The sequence below is a fragment of the Malania oleifera genome, chromosome 13, assembly GCF_029873635.1.
Source record: "Malania oleifera isolate guangnan ecotype guangnan chromosome 13, ASM2987363v1, whole genome shotgun sequence".
Lineage (NCBI taxonomy): Eukaryota > Viridiplantae > Streptophyta > Magnoliopsida > Santalales > Ximeniaceae > Malania > Malania oleifera.
The window spans coordinates 76,165,530-76,189,332 of record NC_080429.1 but is presented as its reverse complement, the minus strand read 5'-3'; the positions used below and the strand labels follow the sequence as shown (position 1 = coordinate 76,189,332).

General features: G+C 34.7%; 1 protein-coding gene across 2 annotated transcripts in view; it reads right to left on the bottom strand.

Annotated features, from left to right (window-relative positions):
* LOC131146373 (DENN domain and WD repeat-containing protein SCD1) overlaps window positions 1-22,696 on the bottom strand; it is a 119,955-nt gene extending 97,259 nt beyond the window's left edge. The window contains exons 1-2 of one of the 2 annotated variants that reach the window (XM_058095960.1): window positions 22,093-22,696; window positions 17,699-17,792 (exon numbers count right to left, since the gene is read on the bottom strand). In XM_058095960.1, the coding sequence (XP_057951943.1) occupies window positions 17,699-17,792; window positions 22,093-22,266 (268 nt within the window). In that variant the 5' untranslated portion in view covers window positions 22,267-22,696. The remainder of the gene's footprint in view (window positions 1-17,698; window positions 17,793-22,092) is intronic. The other variant, XM_058095959.1, reaches the window with a different exon arrangement.
* Between the last annotated feature and the right edge of the window lie 1,107 nt (window positions 22,697-23,803).

Genomic DNA, 23,803 nt, shown 5'->3' with positions numbered 1-23,803 from the left:
TTTTCTTTTTTAAAAAAAAAAGAAAAAAGGGAAATTGAAGCAAGAATGAGTACTTGAGTGACAAAGTAGAGGCTACTGCAGCACTACTACAGTCCTACTAGCCTACTAATTTAGTTTATTGTACACTTTTATGTTTATACTTTAATTATTTTTATTTTATGTTATGTAAAATTGCAAATAATTAGTTATATAAGTAAAACTTATTAATTAATAAAAATTGGTATAAAGTACAGAATCTATAGATCTACATATTTATTATTTAATATTAGATTTAGATTGTGAGGCTGCACCTAGTAAGTTAATATATTACTAAATTGCTAATTACATTTCCAAGTTTTATTTTATGTGTGTAACAACTAACAATGTAAGTATTTATTATTTAAGTAAAAAATCATTAATTAATATAACATTTACAGAAAATTATAAATCTATATTTTTATTTTTTAAATATCTTGACAATTAATAATTTAATATTTTTTATACAATTTATAATATGTTTTCATTTCTACAAAAGTAGTCAAGTACACTACCTTTTAAATAATTAAATTATAAGATCTATAATTCTATATTTATTTTGTTAAATTGTAATATAAATAGTTGCATTATATATGTATAAATCAACTAAAATTTATATAATTTAAGAAATATCATAATAGAATCAATAGATAATTACTTATTATTATTAACTTTATCAATTCCTAATTCCTATTTTGATAATTATCCAGTATTAAGTTATTAGTTAATAACTTAATAGTTAGCAACTTAAAGTCTTAAATTTAATCCATCATTTATGTTATATTGCTATGTAATAAACTAATTATGTACCATTTTATTCTTAATTTCTTGTATAAGGACCATAACTTATTGTTTTTACTTGTGTGCAAAAATCATCTAATTAAGCATCAAGATTTCACGTAATAAAAAAGTGAAGAGCTACCTAGTGAAGCAATTGGTTGGCATTTTGCTAGTTCAGTGGAAGTTAGTAGACATGTTGTCTTATGTAAATTGTGTGGAAAAACAATTAAAAGAGGAATTAGTAATTACACGGTTGAAACAACACTTGGCACGTAAAAAGGTCAAGTATGTGTGTCCAAATGTAACCACATAGGTTAGAGAACAAATGATGAAACATCTACAACATTATGTTTAGAAGAAGAAAGATAAACAAAAAAGGCAAGAAGAACTAGAAGCTCAAATTAAAGGAGATTTTGAAAATTTGAACGATAAACAAGATTCAGACGAGGAAAGAATGAGATTTGCTCGACAAGAAAGCACATAAGCATAGCAAGAATGGGAAGAGAGGCAGAGAATTAGGGCAAGAAACTATGGAAGTGGTAGTTATTATGAACAAGGGGTTGGCTTTGGTAATGGCATTGCCTGTGGTTTTGGTAGAGCTCGATTACAAAGAGTTTGAGAAGTTTGAGGTAGTGGACGGCAATGTATTAACCCCGATGCCCCTAAAGCTAGATTCAAGGCGATGGGTCCTACTCTAGAAATAAGGAATGTCAAGCAACCAAAAATAAATATCAAACTTCTGAAGGGTTTAAGGAGTAAATTAGGAAAAGCAATAGGTAAATTCCCAGTTTATAATCGAATTCCAACGAATGTAGCTAATTCTCCATTTATGTAGCTAATGTTTGATGTTGCTAGAAAGGTTGGAAAGGGGGTGAAAGGCCTATAACCCTCTCTAAAATTTATATGGAACAAGAGTATCAAGAAATGAAAAATTATAAATCTTCTTTTGTTGACATTTGGAAGGAGAGAGGTGTAATTATTATGTGTGATGGTTGGTCAAGGCCCACAAGAAAACACATAATAAACTTTTTAGTTTATTGCAATAGTGGCATCGTGTTCCACAACTCAATTGATGTCTCTAATGTTCTGAATCAAACATCTGAATATTATTTCAGGTAATTTTCTATTTTTGATTATTTATGTAAATAGTCTTATAGACTTAGTCACTTGATGACTTGTATATTTCTAATTAAGTAGTAGTGATTATTAAATATATTATTTCATTTTAGATTAAGGGACGAGGTGGTTGAAGAGATTGGAGAGGAAAATGCATACCAAATAGTGACTGATAATGAAGTTGAAATAAAAGCAAGAGAGAAATTATTAATGCAAAAGAGGCTCAATCTCTACTCGACAGTATGCGCACCTCATTGCATCAACCTTATTCTTGAAGACATTGGTAAGAAAAGCAATGTGAAGAAGGGCTTAGAAGATGCAAAAACAATAACCTCCTTTATTTACAATAACACATGGATAGTGAATTTCATAAACAAATTGACAAATAATAGAGAACTACTTCGTCCTACCATCACTCAATTTGCCACCAACTTTACTGCCTTGGAGACCATTTTTTAGGCATAAACAAGCATTGAGGGAAACGTTCACATCTTATGCTTGGAAAAAGTCAAGGTTTGGAATGTCAAAATCAGACCCAGTATATGATGCAAAGAAGATTCTCTTAAGAAAAGAGTTTTGGCGAAACGCTTCCGACATAATTAAAGTGTAGGAACCCTTGGTGAAAGTTCTTAAATTAGTTGACAATAATGAAAAACCAACCATGGGTTTCATATATGAGGCAATTGATAAGGCGAAGCTACCTATTTTGAAAAGACTGTCGGCTCTACAGAGATTATTGGAAAATAACTATTAACTAGCAGAATTTTCAATTGCATCAAGACTTGCACAATACAACTTCTTATTATTTTAACTTTTAAATTATGCAAAATATTATATTGTTACATTCTTGCATAGTTGCATTGCATACTTACATTGAAACACTGTTAATGATTAATATGTTTATTAATTTGACTTTAGAATATTTATTGAACCCCTAATTTCATCATTACAATCATATGGATCTTATAATAGTTGTTATCATCTAGTGTATCCACCACTGGAACACATGCATATCATCCTTATCCTCCACCTTATTCTTCTCGCCGGTAAAATGTGGTTGTGTTGTAAATTGTAATATTGTATTCATGTATTGACTACTAAACTATTGATACTAATCATTTTCCAAATTCAAGTATATGTATATTGACTCATTTTTAAACCATTTTATGCCTCTAATCAATTGGTTCTCCATTTCAATTAAATTTCTACAATTTTTACCCATTAAAGTAATGCAAACTATTAGAAATATATATATATATATATATATGACTTATGTAAACAACACACTAAAAAATGGGCGTCGAGTATGCTCTGTGCTTGCCTCTAAGGAGGATCTTGCACATCAGAAAGGCTGTACGGTCCCCGTTGATCTCCTTTGGTAAAGCATTAGTTGAAAGACCCGAGTTCTCCTATTGAGAGTCCATGAGAAGGACTGTGTTTGGAGATGTGGTCTTAGATTAGTAGCTTTCCTTTGGAAGATCAAGGGGCTCCCCAAATAAATATTCTCCAATCCATGACTTCTCTAGCAACTTTAGGAGAGGATGGGGCACCATAAAGAAATTAGGGGTTCAATAAATATTCTAAAGTCAAATTAATAAACATATTAATCATTAACAGTGTTTCAATGTAAGTATGCAATGCAACTATGCAAGAATGTAACAATATAATATTTTGCATAATTTAAAAGTTAAAATAATAAGAAGTTATATCGTGCAAGTCTTGATGCAATTGAAAATTCCGCTAGTTAACAGTTATTTTCCAATAATCTTTGTAAAGCCGACAGTCTTTTCGAAATAGCCAGCTTCGCCTTATCAATTGCCTCATATATGAAACTCATGGTTGGTTTTTCATTATTGTCAACTAATTTAAGAACTTTCACCAAGGGTTCCTGCACTTTAATTATGTCAGAAGTCTTTCGCCAAAACTCTTTTCTTAAGAGAATCTTCTTTGCATCATATACCGGGTCTGATTTTGACATTCCAAACCTTGACTTTTTTCAAGCATCAGATGTGAACGTTTCCCTCAATGCTTGTTTATGCCTAAAAATTGGTCCCCAAGGCAAAAAAGTTGGTGACAAATTGAGTGATGGTAGGACAAAGTAGTTCTCTATTATTTGTCAATTTGTTTCTGAAATTCACTATCCATGTGTTATTGTAAATAAAGGAGGTTATTGTTTTTGCATCTTCTAAGACCTTCTTCACATTACTTTTCAAAAATAGAAAATTACCTGAAATAATATTCAGTTGTTTGATTCGGAACATTAGAGGCATCAATTGACTTATGGAACACGATGCCATTATTGCAATAAACTAAAAAGTTTATTATGTGTTTTCTTGTGGGCCACTTGGAAGGGAACTGGGTTAAGTTCTTCTGGAGGAAAAAGTCCTTCATCTCGAAGAATTTCAAGAGCTCTTTTGTAGATCCATAGGGGTTTAGGTTTAGGATCCAGACGTCGAATTCCTATCCATGAATTATCTAAATCATCAGGCCTTCTGTGAGGAGGAAATGATTTACAGGATGGTCTAGTTTCCTTCTAGTGTGATATATGACAATCACAATCAAAGTCACACGTGAAGGATCAACATCCCAGATAAAGTGTCCTTTAATTTTGTCAGTGTAGCTGGGGGATCCATCTGTATTAACACTGTTGATGGGAATATCATCTTCAAAAGTGACAGGCTTTATCATCAGGGATTGGAAGACTGGGGGTGTGCTAGAGGAAGCACCATCTTTTGGATCAAACATGGTTTTCACAGTTCCGTCTAGAAGTCTCTGGAATTTCGGATCTGAAAGATGAATTGGTATGGAATGTTGGTGAAGTTGCTCATAGCTGGTAATCCATTCCAACAAGATGAGCTGTTTTAATTCATCTCTGCGAATTTGCCTTGGTATCTGCAAGATCGTTGACACTTCATCTTCTCTTTCAGCAGTGATAAGAATAGTGTTGTCAGACTGTCCCGAAAGGAGGAGATCAACAGCATGATCTTATAATCTGTGGATGAGCTGATGGTGAAGAGTAGCCATATAAGCAGAGGATATCTGAGGAGCTCCAGTGATTTGAAGCTGAACCTTTATACAATTCTTCAAATATTTATCTCATAAAGGAATATTGAAGTTTGGAAAAAAGGTGAGGCAGACACTTCCAGCTTGAAGTGTAGTGAGGGAAGTCCCAATTGCAGCATGCTCATACTAAGTATAAGTGGTATTGAGAAGAGTCATCCTTACTTGTAACAGGAAGTCCTTTTCTGCCATGCAGTGTGAGAAGAAGACAAACAGCACCAAAGTGAAGGTGAGTATAACCTTCTCTGATCCATTGGTTGATCAGATCTTGGTCAAATTCAAGATCAATATATTGTTCTCTGGAAGAGGCTAGGATAAGACATTTATCAAGAGCTATGCTCTGAACATATTCTTTAACTCGAGGTTTGTCGTGAGAAATAAAGAGAGTACGGACTTGGTTGGCTAAGGATTTATTTTTTTTGAAGATGTTATGAGGATTAACAAGAGGAAGAGAGGTGTCCTGAATCTGAGCAGAATCAGGAATATAGGAATATTCAACTAAATTGGTGATCTTGGAAGAAGTAGTTCTTTTGATGGAAGGAGGAAGAGAGATGGAAGGAGGAAGAGAGATGGAATCTGTAGAGGGTGTATCCATGGTTTGTAACTTTCCCTGTTGCTAATTGTACCTTGTTCTTCTAATATCACTTCTATGTTCTTAACTTTCCTGGACTCCAGGCAAGAAACATGGGCTCTGATACCATGTTTTTGAATTAAAGCAATCAAAATTCATTAAAAATCATGTACTAAAGGATTTCATGCTAATTCTTCAATATTGGCATGGTTATGCATGCATGAAAAAAATTAACGACTGTTACACTTGCTTCCTTGTACGTAACACCCTCATATGTACCACCTGACACCCGGGACCATTACGCAACGTTATCCACGACCGCAATTTAAAACCATGCCATAAATATGTTCATTTCGTAATTATCTTTTAATGTCATACCACTTATCCATCTAAGCATTCTCATCTCGGCAACTTTTACTTTTTGGATGTCATTCTTTAGTCACTCAACATTTTGATCCACATAGCAGAGTCAGCTTTTAAAATCATCTTATAAAACTTCCCTTTTAATTTTAAGAGTATTCTACAATCACAAAGCACACTCGAAGCACTTCTCTATTTTATGCATTACATCTTCTTCAATTTCTCCTTCAATTCGCATAATAGATCCAAGGCATCAAAATCTACAAGTTTTATTGATTTCTTCATTATCAAGTTTAACTTTGACCACAATATTCTACTTATCCTAAAGCGTCTAGATTCTAAAGCTTCTCTCCACAATTCTAACTTAAATTCTACTCCACCCCTAGTTTCATCAATCAAGACAATATCATCCACAAACAACATACACCATGGAACCTCATTTTGGATACTCCTAGTCAGTTCATCCATCATTAAAACAAAATGATTAGGGCTCAACTGCTCAAATTAAATCCTTGATGTACGCCTATTGTGATTGGAAATTCTTTAGTCTCCCTACCCATAGTCTTATACTAGTCATTACTTCATCGTACACGTCCTTAATAACATCAGTATACCAACTACATACACCAATTTTTTTAAACCCACCAGGACTTCCCTAGGTACCCTATTATATGCTTTCTCTAAGTCAATAAATACCATTTGCAAGTCCCTATTCTTTTCCCTAAACTTTTTCATTAACCTTCTTAAAAGATATACAATTTTTGTAATATATCTCCTAGGCATAAAACCAAATTGATTTTTTGAGACCTTCATTTCTAGCCTGAATCTTTGCTCAACAATCCTTTCCCATAATTTCATAGTATGACTCGTAAGTTAATTCCACAATAATTATTACAAATATCTCCTTTATTTTTGTATATAGGTATTAAAGTGTTTTTCCTCCATTCGTCTGGCATTTTCTTAGTTTTTATAATTGTGTTAAGCCTCTTGCAAAAATGCAAGGTAAGACTGTGTACTATAGACTCATTGTGGTCCGCCCCTTCCCTAGACCCCGCATATGCGGGAGCTTTGTGCACCAGGCTGCCTTTTTTTTTTTTTAATTGGGATGTTATCCAATCCTATAGCTTATCCATTTTTCATCTTTTTTAGTGCAAACTTAACTTTGTTAACTCTAAGTTTGCAAATAAATCTCATACTTTTTAGCCTTTTCCTTATTTGTCAATTTTAAGTTTAAGCCTTCTACTTGGTTTCCATTGAATAACTTACCGAAGTAACTTTGTCATCTTTCTTTTATGTCTTCTTTCTTAACCAAGACAATATCATCTTCACTTTTTATACTTTTTATATTACCCGGGTCCTCACTCTTTCTTTCTCTAACTCTAGCAAGTTTAAAAATGACTCTTTCCTTTTCTATTGTATCTAATCTAGCATACAAATTATTTAATGATCTATATTTAGCTTCACTAATGGCCTTTTTTGCATCATTTCTCACCTCTTTATACTTTCCAAAGTTTTCCATGTTTCCATATTTTTGCCATGTTTTATACCAAATTCTTTTGTATTTACATTTTTTCGTACATCTTGATCCCACCACCAAGTTTCCTTGCTATTTGAGAATCTTCCTCTTGATTCACCTAAAATCTCTTTTGCTATTTTTTTAATAGAGCTAGCTATCCTACTCCAAAGAGTGTTTGTGTCTACACCATCCTCTATAGTCCAATCACCATTTTGATCATTTTATCTCTAAATTTTATTATATTTTCTCCCTTTAGGTACCACCACCTAGTTATCTTGCACTGATTTATTTTATCCTTTTTCTTCCATTTTTTTTAATACATATATCTAACACTAAAACTCAATGTTGTGTGGTTAAGCTTTCACATAGGATAGCTTTACAATCCTTATACGATAAACGATTTTACCCTCCTAGTAAAGAAAAAATCTATTTTGACTTTTATTTTGTGTAAGGTCGTTCTTCTCTCTTCGTAAAGCAAGTATTCACAGTCTATCTATTCTATTTATACATACAAATATATATATATATATATATATATGGAAAGTTTAAAATTCATCATATAAAAATCTAGAAATTGCAATTGAAACGAAAAAAATAAAAGGAAGGTTTGTGATGGTTCACCCCAACATTCCCCACTTGTCCGACTGTTGCTGAGTAGTTTTTGGATTGTAATAAAATCATATGGCATGGCAAAGTCTAAGATCATCTCCCCGAGCTCATTTTTGTCTCTATATCCATATCCTCTATGTATCCTCTCATAACCTTTATTATACCTATCAACGTGTCCATTCATATCTGCTCCTATTAATATTTTTCCAATCCTTGATATCCCTTGTATAATACTATCCATGTCTACCCAAAATTGCATCTTAAGGTTTGCAGCTAAGCCTACTTGATGAGCATAAGTACTAATGACATTTATTACCTCTTCGCTTAAGACCATCTTGTTTTTAATAATTCTATCCCCTACTTTTTGACATATACAGCACTATCTTTCAATTTTTTGGCTACAATAATTTCTATCCCATTCTTACGTTTTTCTTTCCTAGTGTACCAAAGTTTAAATCCTGATTTTTCAATTTCTCTAGCTTTCTCCCCAACCCACTTAGTTTCTTGAAAGCAAATTAGATTAATTTTTCTTCTAATCATTGTGTCATTTTAATTAATTCTATTTTCATCAATTTAACGAAGGTTTTTGGGTTGGATCCTTGAAAATTTTCATCAAATCCTCATTAACCACTACCCAACAATCTTAAAAGAAAGCCATGCTAAACCCATCTGGACCCGAAGCCTTAGTCCTTTCTATTCTGAATACAACTGCTTTGACCTCATTTTGCTTAAACAGCCATTCCATCCACTTAACCTTCTCTATAAAAGTAAGACCCCACTACAACCCTTCATACATAGACCTACGAAAAATTCTCCATAAAAAACAAACAAGACCCAAAGTACATTCTTGGAGGGGGGATGATAGCTATGAATGAGTCACACTCAACCTTTTAGCTTAATTGTATGTCTTCTTGAGGATATGAATGAACTTATCTTGGAGGGTCAAGAGGATAACCTATCCAAGGTGGAGAAGTTATCCTCCTTGTTAGTCCTGTTGAATAATTGTTGAGTTTGGAAGCTAATAGCCGCACTTGGTCTTTGGATCCATCAGGTTTTTATCCCTACAACTCTTTTTGTGAGTTCCTGACCAGCTCTGATTTTTCTTTTCCTCTCTATAAAACTATTTGGAAGGCCATAGTCCTCCCCTAAAATCAAAGCTTTTCTCTGACTGGTTGTGCTTAATAGGATCAGCACCAACAACTTGTTACAGAATAGGGGACTGTTAAAGGCTCTCCCTCTGGATGTATGTGTGCTTTGTTTTAATTGCTCTGCAACTTTTCAAGCATTGAGATTTTGCCTGGAGGATTCGGAACAAGCTATTTAATTATTTCAGAGAATGTTGGGTCTGTACAGAGACAATGGAGGAGTTTTTTGCAATTTATTTTGTCAGTTTTGGCAGTAAAAAAAAAAAAAGGTAAAAAAAGAGTTGCAGAATTGTGCCCTATTTGCTGTATTTTGGGGTCTTTGGATGGTACAAAACGCACGTATTTTCTCAGGGAAGAAATTGTCATTTTTGTTGGTTTTGGAGAAGATTCACTATTTGGCTTCTCTTTGGTGTGTGAGTAATGGGAATTTCAAGGGGGTGTGTTTTTCGGAGATTCCGGGTGATTGGTATTCCTTGTTGAATCGATAGGGCATGCTGATTATTTTGGGTCGTATTTAGTGGTCTTTGGTTTTCCCTTTTTCCTTTTTCTGGGGTAACCCAGAGTTTGGAAAGGTGATGTCTACTTGTCCTGTTTGTACATTCTTATTCTATCAATGAATTTATTTTGTCATCAAAAAAAAAAAAATCTCCTCTCCATCAGGAACTGACTCTTATCAATAGGAAAACACTCAATTGGAGGAACAAATAGCCAAAGACCCCTCTTCAATTAAATTTTCTACTTGATCTGCAATGTTCTTTATATAGCAAACACCAGCATGTGCTTGTTCAAAGATTATCAAGTGAATCCTCAAAGCACAGGCTACCTGGAGAATGAACCAATAAATCTTCATCCAGCCCCTGTTCCTCCATCAATTGATAAAGCAATACTCTCTTTTCCAATTTGCACAAACTCTCTAAGTCATTATCACTCACATAAATTCTCATCATCTTCCTAAAACTCATGCTGCTGACATGCATGGATCTGTTCCTCTAAACACTGTTTAGGACCACCAAATGAAAGCAGCAGCAAAGAGATGGCTTTGTGCACAAGAACAATCTTCTGCTGGTCTCTATGCTGCCCTTCTTCCTCATCTTCAAGCCCATCAACGGCACTCCGTGGTTGAACAGCCGCTTGAACTTCAGTATTGATTTGTTCTTGTTGAAGACCAACTCTCCCGCTTCTCCAGGTCCATAGGAATAATCAGGACCAGACTTTCCATTCTTAGACTCCTTCAGGGCCAATATTAGCCAAGTTATTAAATTTAACTGCAAACCATTTTTTTAGGTTCCATGTCAACCTTCGTTATAACTTATAGGTCCATTACCCTTATTTTCAACAGGCCCAAGAGGTGATTTCCTTATTGCCTTGAATAGGCCCACAAACATCAGGCCCATTACAGGAAGCCCTTTCTTAAATATTCCACAAAAGTATCCTCCCCAATCAGAGATTCGGAGCTCTTTCCTGATTATTCACGATACAGCCCCAACAATTTCAAACAACCACCTCACCTGAAATTATGGCATCCTTTTCTGGAACTGAAGAACATCCACATAGGATCTTCTAGAAGAGAATATGCTATTTTAGTAATTAGGTTTTCTTAATGGGGCTATTTTTTTCTCTAAGAATTTATCAGTTAATAATATATAAGGGCAGACCTGAAGCTGTACGTAGACTTAAAGAAACTGCTGCCCAGTTTTTTTCTCCTTTCTATTATCCTCCTCTTCTCTTCTCTTCTTCTCTCCTCCATCTCAACTCTACAACATGGTATCAGAGCATTGAACTCCTTCAAATCTGATTTATCTGAATTGGTTTTCATACTCTGTTTTTTGTTTTTTACTTTTTCTCCCCTAATCTCCTCAAATCTAATTTTTCCTGGTTGGTTTGAGTGTCATTTAAGGACACTGGACATCCTTCCTCTTGGTTAGGTTGTGCAGCATCCTTGGAAGGAATCTGTGTGTTTTCACGGTGATCTGCTGATGTGAAGTCAGTTATACTTCATTTCTAGTATGCTGTTGCTGCTGTTCCTCTCTTCCACAGGCTGCTAACAGTTGTACTCTGTTTGCAGTTAGCTGATGATGCTGCCTTGATGTCGTGCGTTCGTGATTGATTGCTTGCAACCTTGTACTGATTGCTGGTTGGTTTTGATCGGTGCTCAATACATATTTCCTGTTCTTTTCTACATTTATTTCCAGTTTCTGCCAGCCATAATGCCTGGAGCTGCTGCCAGGTTGTTTATTAATTGTCTGAAGTACTTCGTTGTGATCTGCCCCATTCTTGGTGGTTAAGTAATCCCTCCTAGGATATTGTAAGCTCAGTTTTGTAGTCATAGTTGCCTCTTGAAGTTCTGGATTTTGTAAGGTCAGAAGTGTTGTAAGTTCTGGTTTTTTGAAGTCCTGAAAGCGCTGTTTTGTGCTACTGTGTGGTGCCTAACTTCTTCTCAAACAACTTCCTGCGATAATTCAGCCATGGATGCTGCCAAACTAGGGAACTTTTGGAGGACGAAAACAAGGTTTGGATCGTGTTCATTGCAGTGGTGGTGTATTCAATGAGGAATTCATCATGGCAATTCTCACATTTGCACACATTGTGGCAAGGAAAATCATACTGTTGATCATTGTTTGGATCTCCTTGGGAAACCAACCTGGGCCAGTACGTGTCTTGCGAAGGGAAATTCTACTATTGACACTTCAAATGCACCTAGCCACCCCACTGGGAGTTGAGTACATCATCCACCATATCTAGATAGGAGTTTAACAATATCTTTGCATGGTTCAATATCTCCAAACTCTATATACATTTACTGCTACTATGGCCCATTCAAGTACAACCAGACTTCTTGCGTCTTTGGGTGATTTTGGCCCTCTCTTTTTGCTTCAATTTCTCCTTCTAAAAAGTTAAAGGTGGGTCTAACGTGTTTGGTAAACAACTTCTCTATCTTTTTAAAGCCGCTTTTAGCTTTTTTGGGGGGGCTTTTATAAGTTTCAGATTTGAAACTTTTAAAAACCTAAAAGCTAGCTTTTTCTCCAACAAATTATTTTATTCTGCTGTCGTCCTTAAATTTTTTCAAATATTAAAAAACTATGAAAGCGTTAATTATATTTCCTGACTTTTTTTTTTTATAAAAGAAGATGTATTTAGAGAGAGAAAGAGAAATTACATCATATGTGAGGACAAGAATTCCTCAATAGAGCGAAAATAAACAAAAATAATAATAATAAAAATAAAACTACATAGACACTACGCAAGAAAACCCCTCTTTAAACCCTTACCATCATAATTCACCAAACACTTCAATTTTGTTCATTCCCTCTAATCCTTCTTAAACTCAGATTTACCAGCATCTGTCTGAATTTTAATTCCTCTGTAATTTGACACGTATAGACCCAATTCATCCAACAATTCTGAGTTTGAAAATTTCCTTAATTAGAGACCTCCTTTATAGGTCAGGGCAAAATTCCTGCTTTTCCAAATTGCTTTTCTTCTGTACCATCATTTTCAAGAATACTAATTCCCTCCAATCCTTCCAATGGAGGAGGTGGTACATATGTTAAATCCCCAAATTTATCAGATGAATCAGAAACATAACCATACTGTTCCCGAATTTCATCTAAAAGCAAACGTCCATCATAATCAAAATCACTATTAATGTCCACATTTTCATTATTTGAAAAATCTCCCCAATTTTTTTTCCTAAAAATACATATGCGTTTTAGTAATTTTAAATAATTTTAGACACCTTACAGCCTTTTTTCCAAACACTCAAAGCCAGCTTTTTCTTTCTAACAGCTACTTTTTCACAAAGGAGCCAAATATTTTTAAAACAATATTAGTAAGCTCCTTTTTATCAAGTCCTTTTTAAAAGGTTCTTTTAAAAAGCCACTTGGGGGGGCAGGGCAGGAAGCACCAAACTAAGCCTTCATCCCCCTCATCTTGGGCTATAGATTATGGTGCCTCCTCCTATGCGACAGGTAGTCCTAATTTGTTTGAGTCCTTGAACCCCACTTTACTCTAAGGTTACTCTTGCTGATGATTTGATAACACCGGTTTCTGATTTTGGCAATTCTTCCAATTCCTTCTATTCCTCTTTCATATGTGTTATATGTGCCTAAATTTCCCCTGAAGCTGCTATCAATTAGTCAATTAACTAAGTCTCATAATTGTTTTGAGACCTTTCTGTCTCAATGTGTTATTCAGGATCTCCAGACGAAAAAAAGGATTGGTGGAAGGCTTGAGAAGGATGGAATGAACAATTTTGATGATGATCATGGTGGGTCCAATTCTTGCCATAGAGCTTCCTCAATTTCTACTACTAGTGTTTCTCTTGATCGTGGTACGCTCATTTGGGCCATCTATCCCTTCAAAAACTACAAAGTTTTCCTACAGTCAAGTTTGTTTCCCATTTTGAGTGTTTTGCGTGTCAATTGAAAATCATAATAGGGCATATTTTCCATCTAGAGTTGAGTCTCTAATAAATCATTGTTTTCTCTCATTCATTAAGATATTTGGGGTCCGTGTAGAGTCAAGAATTTGATTGGTCATCAATATTTTGTCTCCTTTGTGGATGGTTTCTCGCATATGACCAACATCTATTTGTTAAAAGATACGTCTGAATTTTTTAATGTATTTACTCAATTCTACCAATAAATAAAAACTCAATTTGCCATTGGTATTCAAATTTTTCAATCCAATAATGAACTTGAATTTGTTCAAAATGAGCCTTAGTCTTTTTGCTTGGCCAAAGGGCTTATTCATCAAACATCATGCATACATACCCCTCAGTAGAATGGAGTAGATGAAAGAAAAAATGGACATTTACTTGACATAGCAGAGTCTGTACTCCTTCATATACATGTTCCTAAAACCTTGTCACCCAATGCTCTTCTTACAGCCTATTTTCTGCGAGGGGCAAATTTCCTTTTCCACCATGTGCCCAGAAACATCCATGTTCTCTATTATGCCTTACGTCTTTGGGCAGACATGTTTTGGTCATGTTCCACATACTTTTTACGACAAGTTCTCTACCAGTGCTGTTAAAAGTATCTTTGTTGGGTATATATATGTTATGACCCACCCCCCCAAACACTTGTAGGAAATATGTTGCCATCAATGTCATTTTTTTAGGGGATGCCTTGTTTCTTTAGTGTTGGGTCCTCTTTGGATGAATCTATTTTGATTCCATCAATGATTTACAGTCCCTCCTCTTATGATCTTCCTATTCCTACCCTTATCCCTCTTGAGAAATCTTCTGGTCCTCTTTCAAATCCATTAGTTACCAATCCGGAGAAACAATTGACGGTTTATGAAGGACGGAAAGCAAGCATAGACTTTCACTACCACCATGCATGCGCCTCCTCTACCCATTATTGCTTCAACTTCTCATTCTAGAGATCCATTCCCGTGTGACTTGGATTTGCCCTTTGCTCACTGGAAAGGTACTCAAACATGTGCTCAGCATTCCTTTGTTGCTCATCATATTGTTCATTATGCTTTAATTCTTCACCTTCCTAGTTCTATACATTATTTTGCATTGTCTATTTCCTCGGCTTCTATGCCTTTCTCACATGTTAAGGCACTTGTTATCTATGTGTGGAAGCATGCGAAGGATGTAGAAACGGATGCCTTGACAACTCAAGGGACATAGGACTTAGTGGATCTTCCTCCTAAGTAAGGAGTTCTTTAGGTGTCGTTAGGCCTACACCAAATATCTTCCAAACAGCTCTAGTGAACAGCTTAAGGCTCCATTGGTCGCCAAGGGGTACACCCAAAAATATGGTTTTGATTATTCTGAGACCTTCTCTCCTATTGCTTGACTAAATTCGTTCATGTATTGATCTCTTTGGTAGTTAATTTTCATTGGCCCTTATACTAGTAGATGTAAAGAATGCCTTCATGTACAAAGATTTGTAGAAAGAGGTTTACATTGAGCAAACTCTTGTTTATGTTCCTCGAGGGGAGGGTGGTAAAGTATGCAGTTCCCATAAGGCCAATTATGGTCTTAAGCAGTCACCTCACACCTAGTTTGACAAATTTAGTGTTTTAGTCTCTGCATCTGACTTCATCCAGTGCTACTCTAATCATTAGGTTTTTGTTCGCAGAAAAAAAAAAAGACAGATGTCGTACTTCTAGAACTTTATGTTGATGATATCATCATCCTGGCAATGAACACAGTGGAATTGCAGATATTAAACAGTGGCTTCAAGCAAAATTTCAAAATAAGGACTTGGATATTCTGCATTACTTTCTTGGTATTGAGTAGGAAAGGGTTGAATCTATCTGAGCAAAAATATACGTTGAACTTGTTAATAGAGACTGGTTTGTTGGGAGCTAAACCAGTAGAAACTCCAATGAATCAAACTATGAAGTTGTCTAGGGATGTGGACTGGACTTTGAAGACAAACACTGATATAGGAAGTTGGATGGCAAGTTGATCTACTTGACTATCACAAGACCAGACATATATTTTGCAGTGGGAGTGGTGAGTTAGTTTATTGAAAATGCAAAACAACCACATTAAAATATTGTTTATAGGATTTTGCAGTATCTCAAAGGCTCTCTCAACAGAGGTTTGATATATAAATGAAATAGAAATTGTCAGATTGTGGGATTCTCTGATATAGATTGGGCTAGATTGCAGAAGGTAATCTTGTTGCCTATGGCAAGAAACAAACTACTGTAGCAAGATCTAGTGCTAAATCAGAATATCAAGCGATGGCTCATAATATGAGTGAGATTATGTGGCTAAAGTCTCTTATGTCAGAGATGGGACTCTTGGTAATGTACCAATATAAATGTTTTGTGATAATCAAGCTGCTATTTATAATGCTAGCAATCCAGTGTTTCATGGGAGGACAAAGCACATAGAAGTTGACTATCATTTTGTGAAGGATGTTGTGTAGAAGAAGGTTGTGAGGACTCCGTTAGTAAAATCTGTTAATCAATTAGGCAATATTTTTACAAAGCCTTTATTTAAGCTTGCCTGTCTAATATTTGTGATAAGCTATGGTTAGGTGATATTTATACACCTCTAGCTTGTTGTAATGGGGGTATTTTGCCATTAAGACTTTATTATTAATAATAATAATACATAAGTGCAGAACTGGAGTTGTATGTAGACTCCAGGAAACTGCTGCCCAGTTTTTTTACCTTTTCCTCTTCTTCTCCTCTTCTTTTCTCTTCTTCTCTCCTCCATCTCAAACTTTACAACGAGATCTATTCGAGCTCCTCATCACCCTATCATAACCCTTTCACTCTATCCTTCAGAGTTAACAAACCACAATCACCGCAGCAGTACATCATCTCTTCAGGCATTGAATGTCTCTCTAGCAAAACACTGCTTCAAGGTACTGAACAACAAGCAACACCTGATGGCTTCAACACCTTCTTGGACCGAACAGATCTACTATGACCACCGTGACTCTGGCTCTCCAAACACAAAAAACTTCCCAACTTGTTCCTAATACAAGTGCAATTACACAATTTTCAGCAGTATATTTACATAAGCAGACCCCTAATCTTCCACAATCTTAGGGCCTGTGTTGCACCATGATCCCGTCCCAAACATTGCAATGTTCTAGGTAACATTGTTCTAACTTGATCAAAAACAATATTAAGTTTGCCCATTTCAAGTGTAAAACATGACAACAGTGAATGATCTCATATAACCAAGGACTTAAATTTTAATTTTGATTTTTATCAAAATTTGGATGGTCTCAATTTATGGAAATTTCAATTTCAAATTCAATTTTGATTTCAATTTCAATTTAAAGAGATTACAGAAATTTATAGTAAATGATGGAGATCTACAATTGAACTTCCGGAAAACATTAAAATAGATGATTATGCATAATTTAACATCAGAATAAATTTAGAAAATGCACACATGACAATTTTTTAGTGTGCAGGGTATATAAATTGCATATCACAAAGCATGCAAGGTAGTAAAGAATAATAATAGTAATAATAATAAGTTAAATAGTGGGGTAAGTCTCGTAATTGGGTAAGGGTTAATAGGGAAATGGGAGGAATAAAATAGTAAAACAAGAGTGAGGGCATTTTAAGGACATAACAATAATAATAAGAATAATAAGAACAATAATAACAATAACAATAAAAATACAGTATGCTTAGTTCAGGGCTTCAAAACATGGGTGAAGTGATGAGGCATGCTCAGTTTAGGTCATCAAAATTCATTTTTCTTTTCCAATTTTTTCCATCAAAAGTTGAGCTACAGTGCCAAATTTATCAAAATTGTTTCTGTTAGAATTTACAAAAAAAATTAGAAATTTAAATTTATCAAAACATTGAAATTTCAATCGAAATTTTTCAAAATCAAATTTGAAGTGAGTTTTGATTCGATACCCTCCGAAACTCAAAATTCCAGCTGAAATTTCAATGTCTCAGCCGAAATTTAAGTCTTTGCTCATAATTAGATAATCCTCTTGACAATAGGAACAAAAATTTGTAAGGACAAAAGAAAACGAAACAATTCTGAATTTTTCCAAAATTGTATCCAAGTCAAAGACATACCAGTCAAAACAATAGGATAGCTCCTAGGAAAAGTTGAGGCATCATTGGAATCAAAACCTGATGAATAAAACTCCACACCAGCTGGTAGAACACACTGCACTTGTAGAATAAAATAAAAATAAGAGAACGCAAGAATTAAACTTCTCAAAAATTATTAGCCTTCTAACAGTGGTATTTTAAATGAACAATTGCCGGTTCATTCCTTCCTTCATACATGTAAAATAACTCAGTCCAAATATATTTCTCACCCAAAAAGCCTGGTATTTCAAAATGTCAACTAGATGAAGAGTTGTGTTGTGATAATCATACCACTGTCCAGTTAGAGAGGCCTTTTTACCAAAGAAGAGATGAATGAAGTGCTATTACTGTAAAGAGGGACAAAGCACCTTGTCTAGATGTTTTTACCATGGCTTTTTATTAACATTGTTGAATTTTTGCAAAGGATGATCTTTTGAAGCTTTTATATCAGTCCCATGCTAATGGGGTTACAGGAAAAAGTATTAATTCCACTTTTTCCACCCTCATGCCTAAGAAGACTGTTCTTTACGTACTAGTGCCTATAGGTAGGTAAGTTTAGAGTCCATTTGATGTCACTATCAAAATCATCATAAAATTGAATGAGAAACAAAAACTAAAAACCAAAACTTGACAACTAGTTTGGCTAATATTTATAAAATTAAAACAATTAAAAACTTGACTGCACAAATGCTCACTTTGTCTTTTGATCAAATAACGTCATAACAATTAAAAAATATTATTTAAATAACAAAAAGTTCAAAAGAAAACTATAACAAAAATGGAAATTTTTTATAATTAAAGGGCAGCCCGGTGCACAAAGCTCCCGCATACAGTCCGAAAAAGGCATAGACCTCTATGGGTTTATAATTATTTCACTTAATTACTCTATTTCAAAACACACCTTTTAGTGCTACAAGACCAATCTGATCGTATATAACAATTGGAAATAGTAAAAATAATATTTTTAAAATGATATTTATTATTCTTTTTTCAAAATTTTTGAAAATTTTATGGATATTTTTATTTTATTCATAACTTAAATTAACACGGTCATTTTATTTTAATTTTAGCTAAAATATATACATGAATAAATGATTTGATCCACCATACATAAATGATTTAATCCACAAAAGTTAATTCTAGATACTAATTAGCAAAATGTTGCCAAAATAACTGCAATCATAAAATATAATTTTCAGTTTTTTTTCAAACATAATTGAAAGCCTACAGAAATAGAAAACTAGTAATATAAACAAATGTATTATCATAACCTATCTCTTCACCATATAGAAACAAAAACTGAACTGATAGCAAGCATCACCTTAGTCACCACTGTGCATAAGATTTTCAAAAATATGTGATTCAAAAAATTTGTGAATCGCTATTTCTCCCTATTAGGCAACATTTGTGGGAGGTAGGTACATTTAGATGTCGTCTTGGTTGCGAAGATGTAAAGGATGCTAGGAGGAAAAATAAGACGGAATTGTAGTTATGTTGCATTTTGAAAAGGCAGGTTGATAAAGTTAGCTGGGGCTTTTTAATGGATAGGTTTTGATTAAAAGATTTTGGCAATTGGTGGAGAAAGTGGGTTAGGGGTTGTTTTCTTTCTTCTATAATTTAAATGTTCGTAAATAGCCAACCTAAGTTTTTAGCTTCAAGGGCTTTGTAACAAGGTGGTCCTTGTCCATTTTTTTTGTTTACCTTAATGGTCGACATTTTGAGTAGGATGCAATCTATATGAGAGAATTTAGGTTGTTTGGGGGGCTTAGTGTGGATAGTGTTGTTATTTCCCATCTTTAGACAGTTTGTGTACCATTTTTTTTTTTCTAAAGATGGCCTGCCGTTTTACGAATGCTTTACCATTTTACAATTTTTTGTAATGTCCAAGAGTGAGCATTGACTTATCTAGGCCTTCTAAAATCCTAGTGCTACTTCTTTTTTGGGATAGCGCAACCTGCTAAGAGGTTGGATGCATGGAAGTGTAGATATTTTTCTTTAGGTAGTTGTACTACTTCAGTTTCAGCTTGTCTGTCTAGTATCCCTATTTACTTTTCCAGCTCCTTGTAGGATTCTTTTAGGATGACTCAGATAATTGAAGAGTTGATGATAGATTTCCTTTGGCCTAGGCAGGAAGGAGTAGGAAACATGACATAGGAGTGTTCTCAAAGAAGTTCTAGTGAACCTGGGCTTTTAGAATGTGATTTAATGATGCAAACAAATCCATTTCTTGAAGTTGTCAAGCAACAAGTTTTTGTCCCAATTTTGAGCCCAATCTTAAGTTTCTAAAGCTGCAAAATATTCACCTTGCTTATGGATTTGAAGTTGAGAAGATAAAATTACACATTAATTGGAGTTTTCTACAAGAAGTCATGGTCCCTTGAATTTAAGAGTACATTATTCTACTTGATCTTTCTACAAGACAGCTTGTCTTCCCTATGTAATAAACCTGGTAACAAGAGAACTTTGAGTCCGTTTCAATCAAAGTCAACTACTTCTATCTTGAAAATGCGAAGTAGCATTTTCCTATGATTGGAGAGCTGATCCAAGCCTACAAAAGCATCTCAAGCCATGTACAAGGGAATAGAGTGTTTTTGAATGAAAATATGAGAATTTTTCCTTTGCCTTGTTTCTCTTCAGCTGTATCTCCATTGTCCTTGGTAAAATTTATCTTCTAAACTCTTTATCTCTAAAGTGGTGAGCTATTTGTACCTTTAGAGTTGCGAGTTTCTTTACTTCACTATCTCTTTGTGGATTCTGAAGATTGGTGAACAAAGCTACCCATTTTCTGCATGTGTGTATTTTGAGGATAAAGAACTTAGTGCACAAAAGCATTCTTTTTGCGGGGGAACCAGTTGTTGCATTCTCCTTTTAGAAGTTATTTCTTTGGCATGAGGTGATCAAGAGTAAATAAGGCACCATAGGAATAGATGGGTTGATAAGATTGGAGGGTGGGGAGGGGAGGATGGAATTCTTTTCATGCTAATCCTAGTAAATTTATCTCTCAAATTTATCCTACTTTAATTTCTTTGACCCAATAGAGGTTGAGGGACAGGGACTTGTGGACAGGGAATACACCTCTCTATATCACATTTCTACAGTTATACAATCTTTCCACTATTCATGATATTCTTATTATAGATTTCCATAGTCGTGATGACCGAAAGATCTCATAGAATCATTGGTTCCTTCCTTATCTTAGTGATAGGGAGGTGGACAAATAAAGTTCTTTGAGCTCAATTCTTGATTCTTGTTGGTTCCTCTTTACTCTAGATAAGAGCATGGTGTTTTGATAGTTCCAGCACTTCTCTCGTAAACCCTTCTATTTATATCAAGCTCAAACCCTGATAGACAATCCTTTCCAATTGAATAAATTTATTTTGAAGGTCAAGGTCCCTTTTAATGTTAAGGCTTTTGCTTGGTGCATGATTTTGAACAAGATATATACTAATGATTTAACAGAGAAGAGGAGGCCTAATAATGCTCTATTGCTAACTTACATATTTTGTGCAAGCAGAGTAGACAGATCATTGCTCATCTCTGTCTACATTGTCCATTTGCTCGCGGATTGTGGAATCTTCTCTTCAACATTGACAAGGTGTGTTGGATTTGTCTTGAGTACCATCAAAGACCTGTTTCTCACTAGATTTTAGGATTTTCTAGTAGGATTTATGGATTGTGCCTTAATGGCCAGAATATGGTGCCTTTGGTCGGAGAGGAATTTGAGAATTTTTCAGGGCAAAACCGTTCCCATTAATTTGCTTTGGGGAGCAGTGGTTTTCAAAGCCTCTCTTTGGACATCTTTAGTGAGCACTTCCGTAGGAGTTTCATTGAGTCATATGTTCAAAGTAATTCCATATCTTTGTTTTACTGACTCATGTTAAAAGCACTGCTTTAGTTCATTTAATTTTTCTTTTGGGTGGATTTCTGATAGCTTAACAAATTCTATCCAATCTGAAAACTGACAACCACAACCAAGACTTCTTATCTTCCTTTATTTTTTTTTTCATGAAGTCGCTGCTGTCAATTTGCGATGACAGCCCAATACTGTTTAGCATGAGCCCAGCAAATGGCCCCCAACAATTACCAAAGAAACAAAAAGTCTACTCCTGAACCATCCCCTGAGTTTCTGCAGGTAGAGGCCTTTAAACTTAAAGCGCACAAGCAGAAATTTACCCATGAAAATTCAAAACAAAAACAGAGAAAATTGATTTGAGCAAGTGAAATATAGTATTCTTATTCGGAAACAGCAGAAATACTAGTTTGATTCACAAGACAGTATACAAAGAATCGATTGAATAAAGAAAACAGCGGGGTAAGAGGGGGCTTGAGTTGTCTTTCAAAAACAGAATCAGATCAATGCATTCTGCCACACTTACGGTGGGTAGCTGCGGAGGCGGCGGAGGGTTTAGCGAGTGATTGGGAGGTGGGTACTGATCAAGAAGAGAAGGCAAGTACATAACTCCAGTTCCATGGAAACCTCTGCTCCCGTCCAGCGTTCGAATTTCCGGGCCAATGCCACAGACCACAAAGTACTCGAATATGGGAGCCATCTAACTCTCTCTTAACCTCTCTCAGTGAGACCCTCTACAAGTATGAAGGGAGAGCTACCTTTAGATCTGCCTCCCTTGCCCTGTCGCGATTCCAATTTCTACATTCGGCGCTGCTTATGTAGCGCTTGATCTGAACTAAACTTGCTTTCCATCTTCTTTGGTTTCGCTTGGAGATGTGGGGGTTCAGAACCTAAAATTGGCTGGGAGGGAAGAGGATGAGAGGCAACGGGGATGATTTGTGCTTAATTTTGCGAAAAGCGTAAGGTGGGTAGGCCGCAATTCGTCTCGTATTCAAGCCCTCATGGTTGATTCTGCATCTGCATTCCCACTGTTAATGGGTGAGGTCCCTTAGCAGAAAATTACAAAAACAAAAAATGGACAGGGATTTTGAACGGGCCGAGGCAACTTCTTAAGAAGTTGGTCTTGGTTTGGGCTTTTCTTTTGGTCGTGGTTATTCCTATAATCTACTGCAGCCTTCAAGTGTGTGTTGCGTTCATAGACTCCCAAACACTATTTAAAAATTAATTATAATTAACCAAACATCATTAAAACATCATTAATTGTTATCAATTCTTTTAACTAATAAGTCCATAATGAACAAGAATTATACGAGTGATGGTACATCTATTATCCTATTTCTTTTCTTACATCTTTCAAAAATATCGTTTTATGATTGTTTTCAAGTAATTTGTTGTTCTCTTGAATAAAAAATGTTATTCATAAGGTGATGTTTGATCTACTTGATGCGATGAGCTTTCAATATATGGAGATTACCAATCCTAAGGATAGTTTAGTTAAAATTTAAATACTGAGAAATTGTTAAAGAAACTTCTCCCTAATTTGTATTGTAGATGTTAAATATGCGGCAAATTAATCCTATAAAAGCTTTAGTTTTTCATTTGAAATTATAAGTTAGTATTTAAATGAAGTATGATAAAGACCTACCTTTAGCATTCAATTTATTTTATAAAAAAAATATCTCCCTTATTCTTTTTGTTTTTGTTGCTAGGAACATTTTTTTTTTTGAGCAAAATGTTCTTAAAATGCTTGAAAATTGGGCATAGGGTGCTTCATATGGTAAAATCTATTGCCTCCGCTCCTATGTATGAATAAGATTTTGTCACTTATACAATGATGTATAAATATTTTTTGCTAATGTTTTACATATTTAAATATTTTTTAGGTATAACAAGACATTTATTTGTCTTAAGTTATGTGGAAAACTTTTAAATGAAATTTATTTTCCCATTTACTAAATGAAATCTTAATGAAATCTCCTTCCCTATATTGTGACAAAGTCTTAATGTATTTATAAAGTACCAATACCTTGCACTAGTACGTGTTACAAAAAATTAAAACCCACATTAATATCCTATCGCTATGCACATGACAATTGTTTTAAGTGTTAGGGAGTGACAAAGTAATAGGATGAATAGCGGAAGAGATTGTTTTATATGTATTCTCCAAGGATTTATAATGAATATATGATTATTTGTGTCAATAATTGTATGATTGTTCTCTTGAATAGAATTATTTA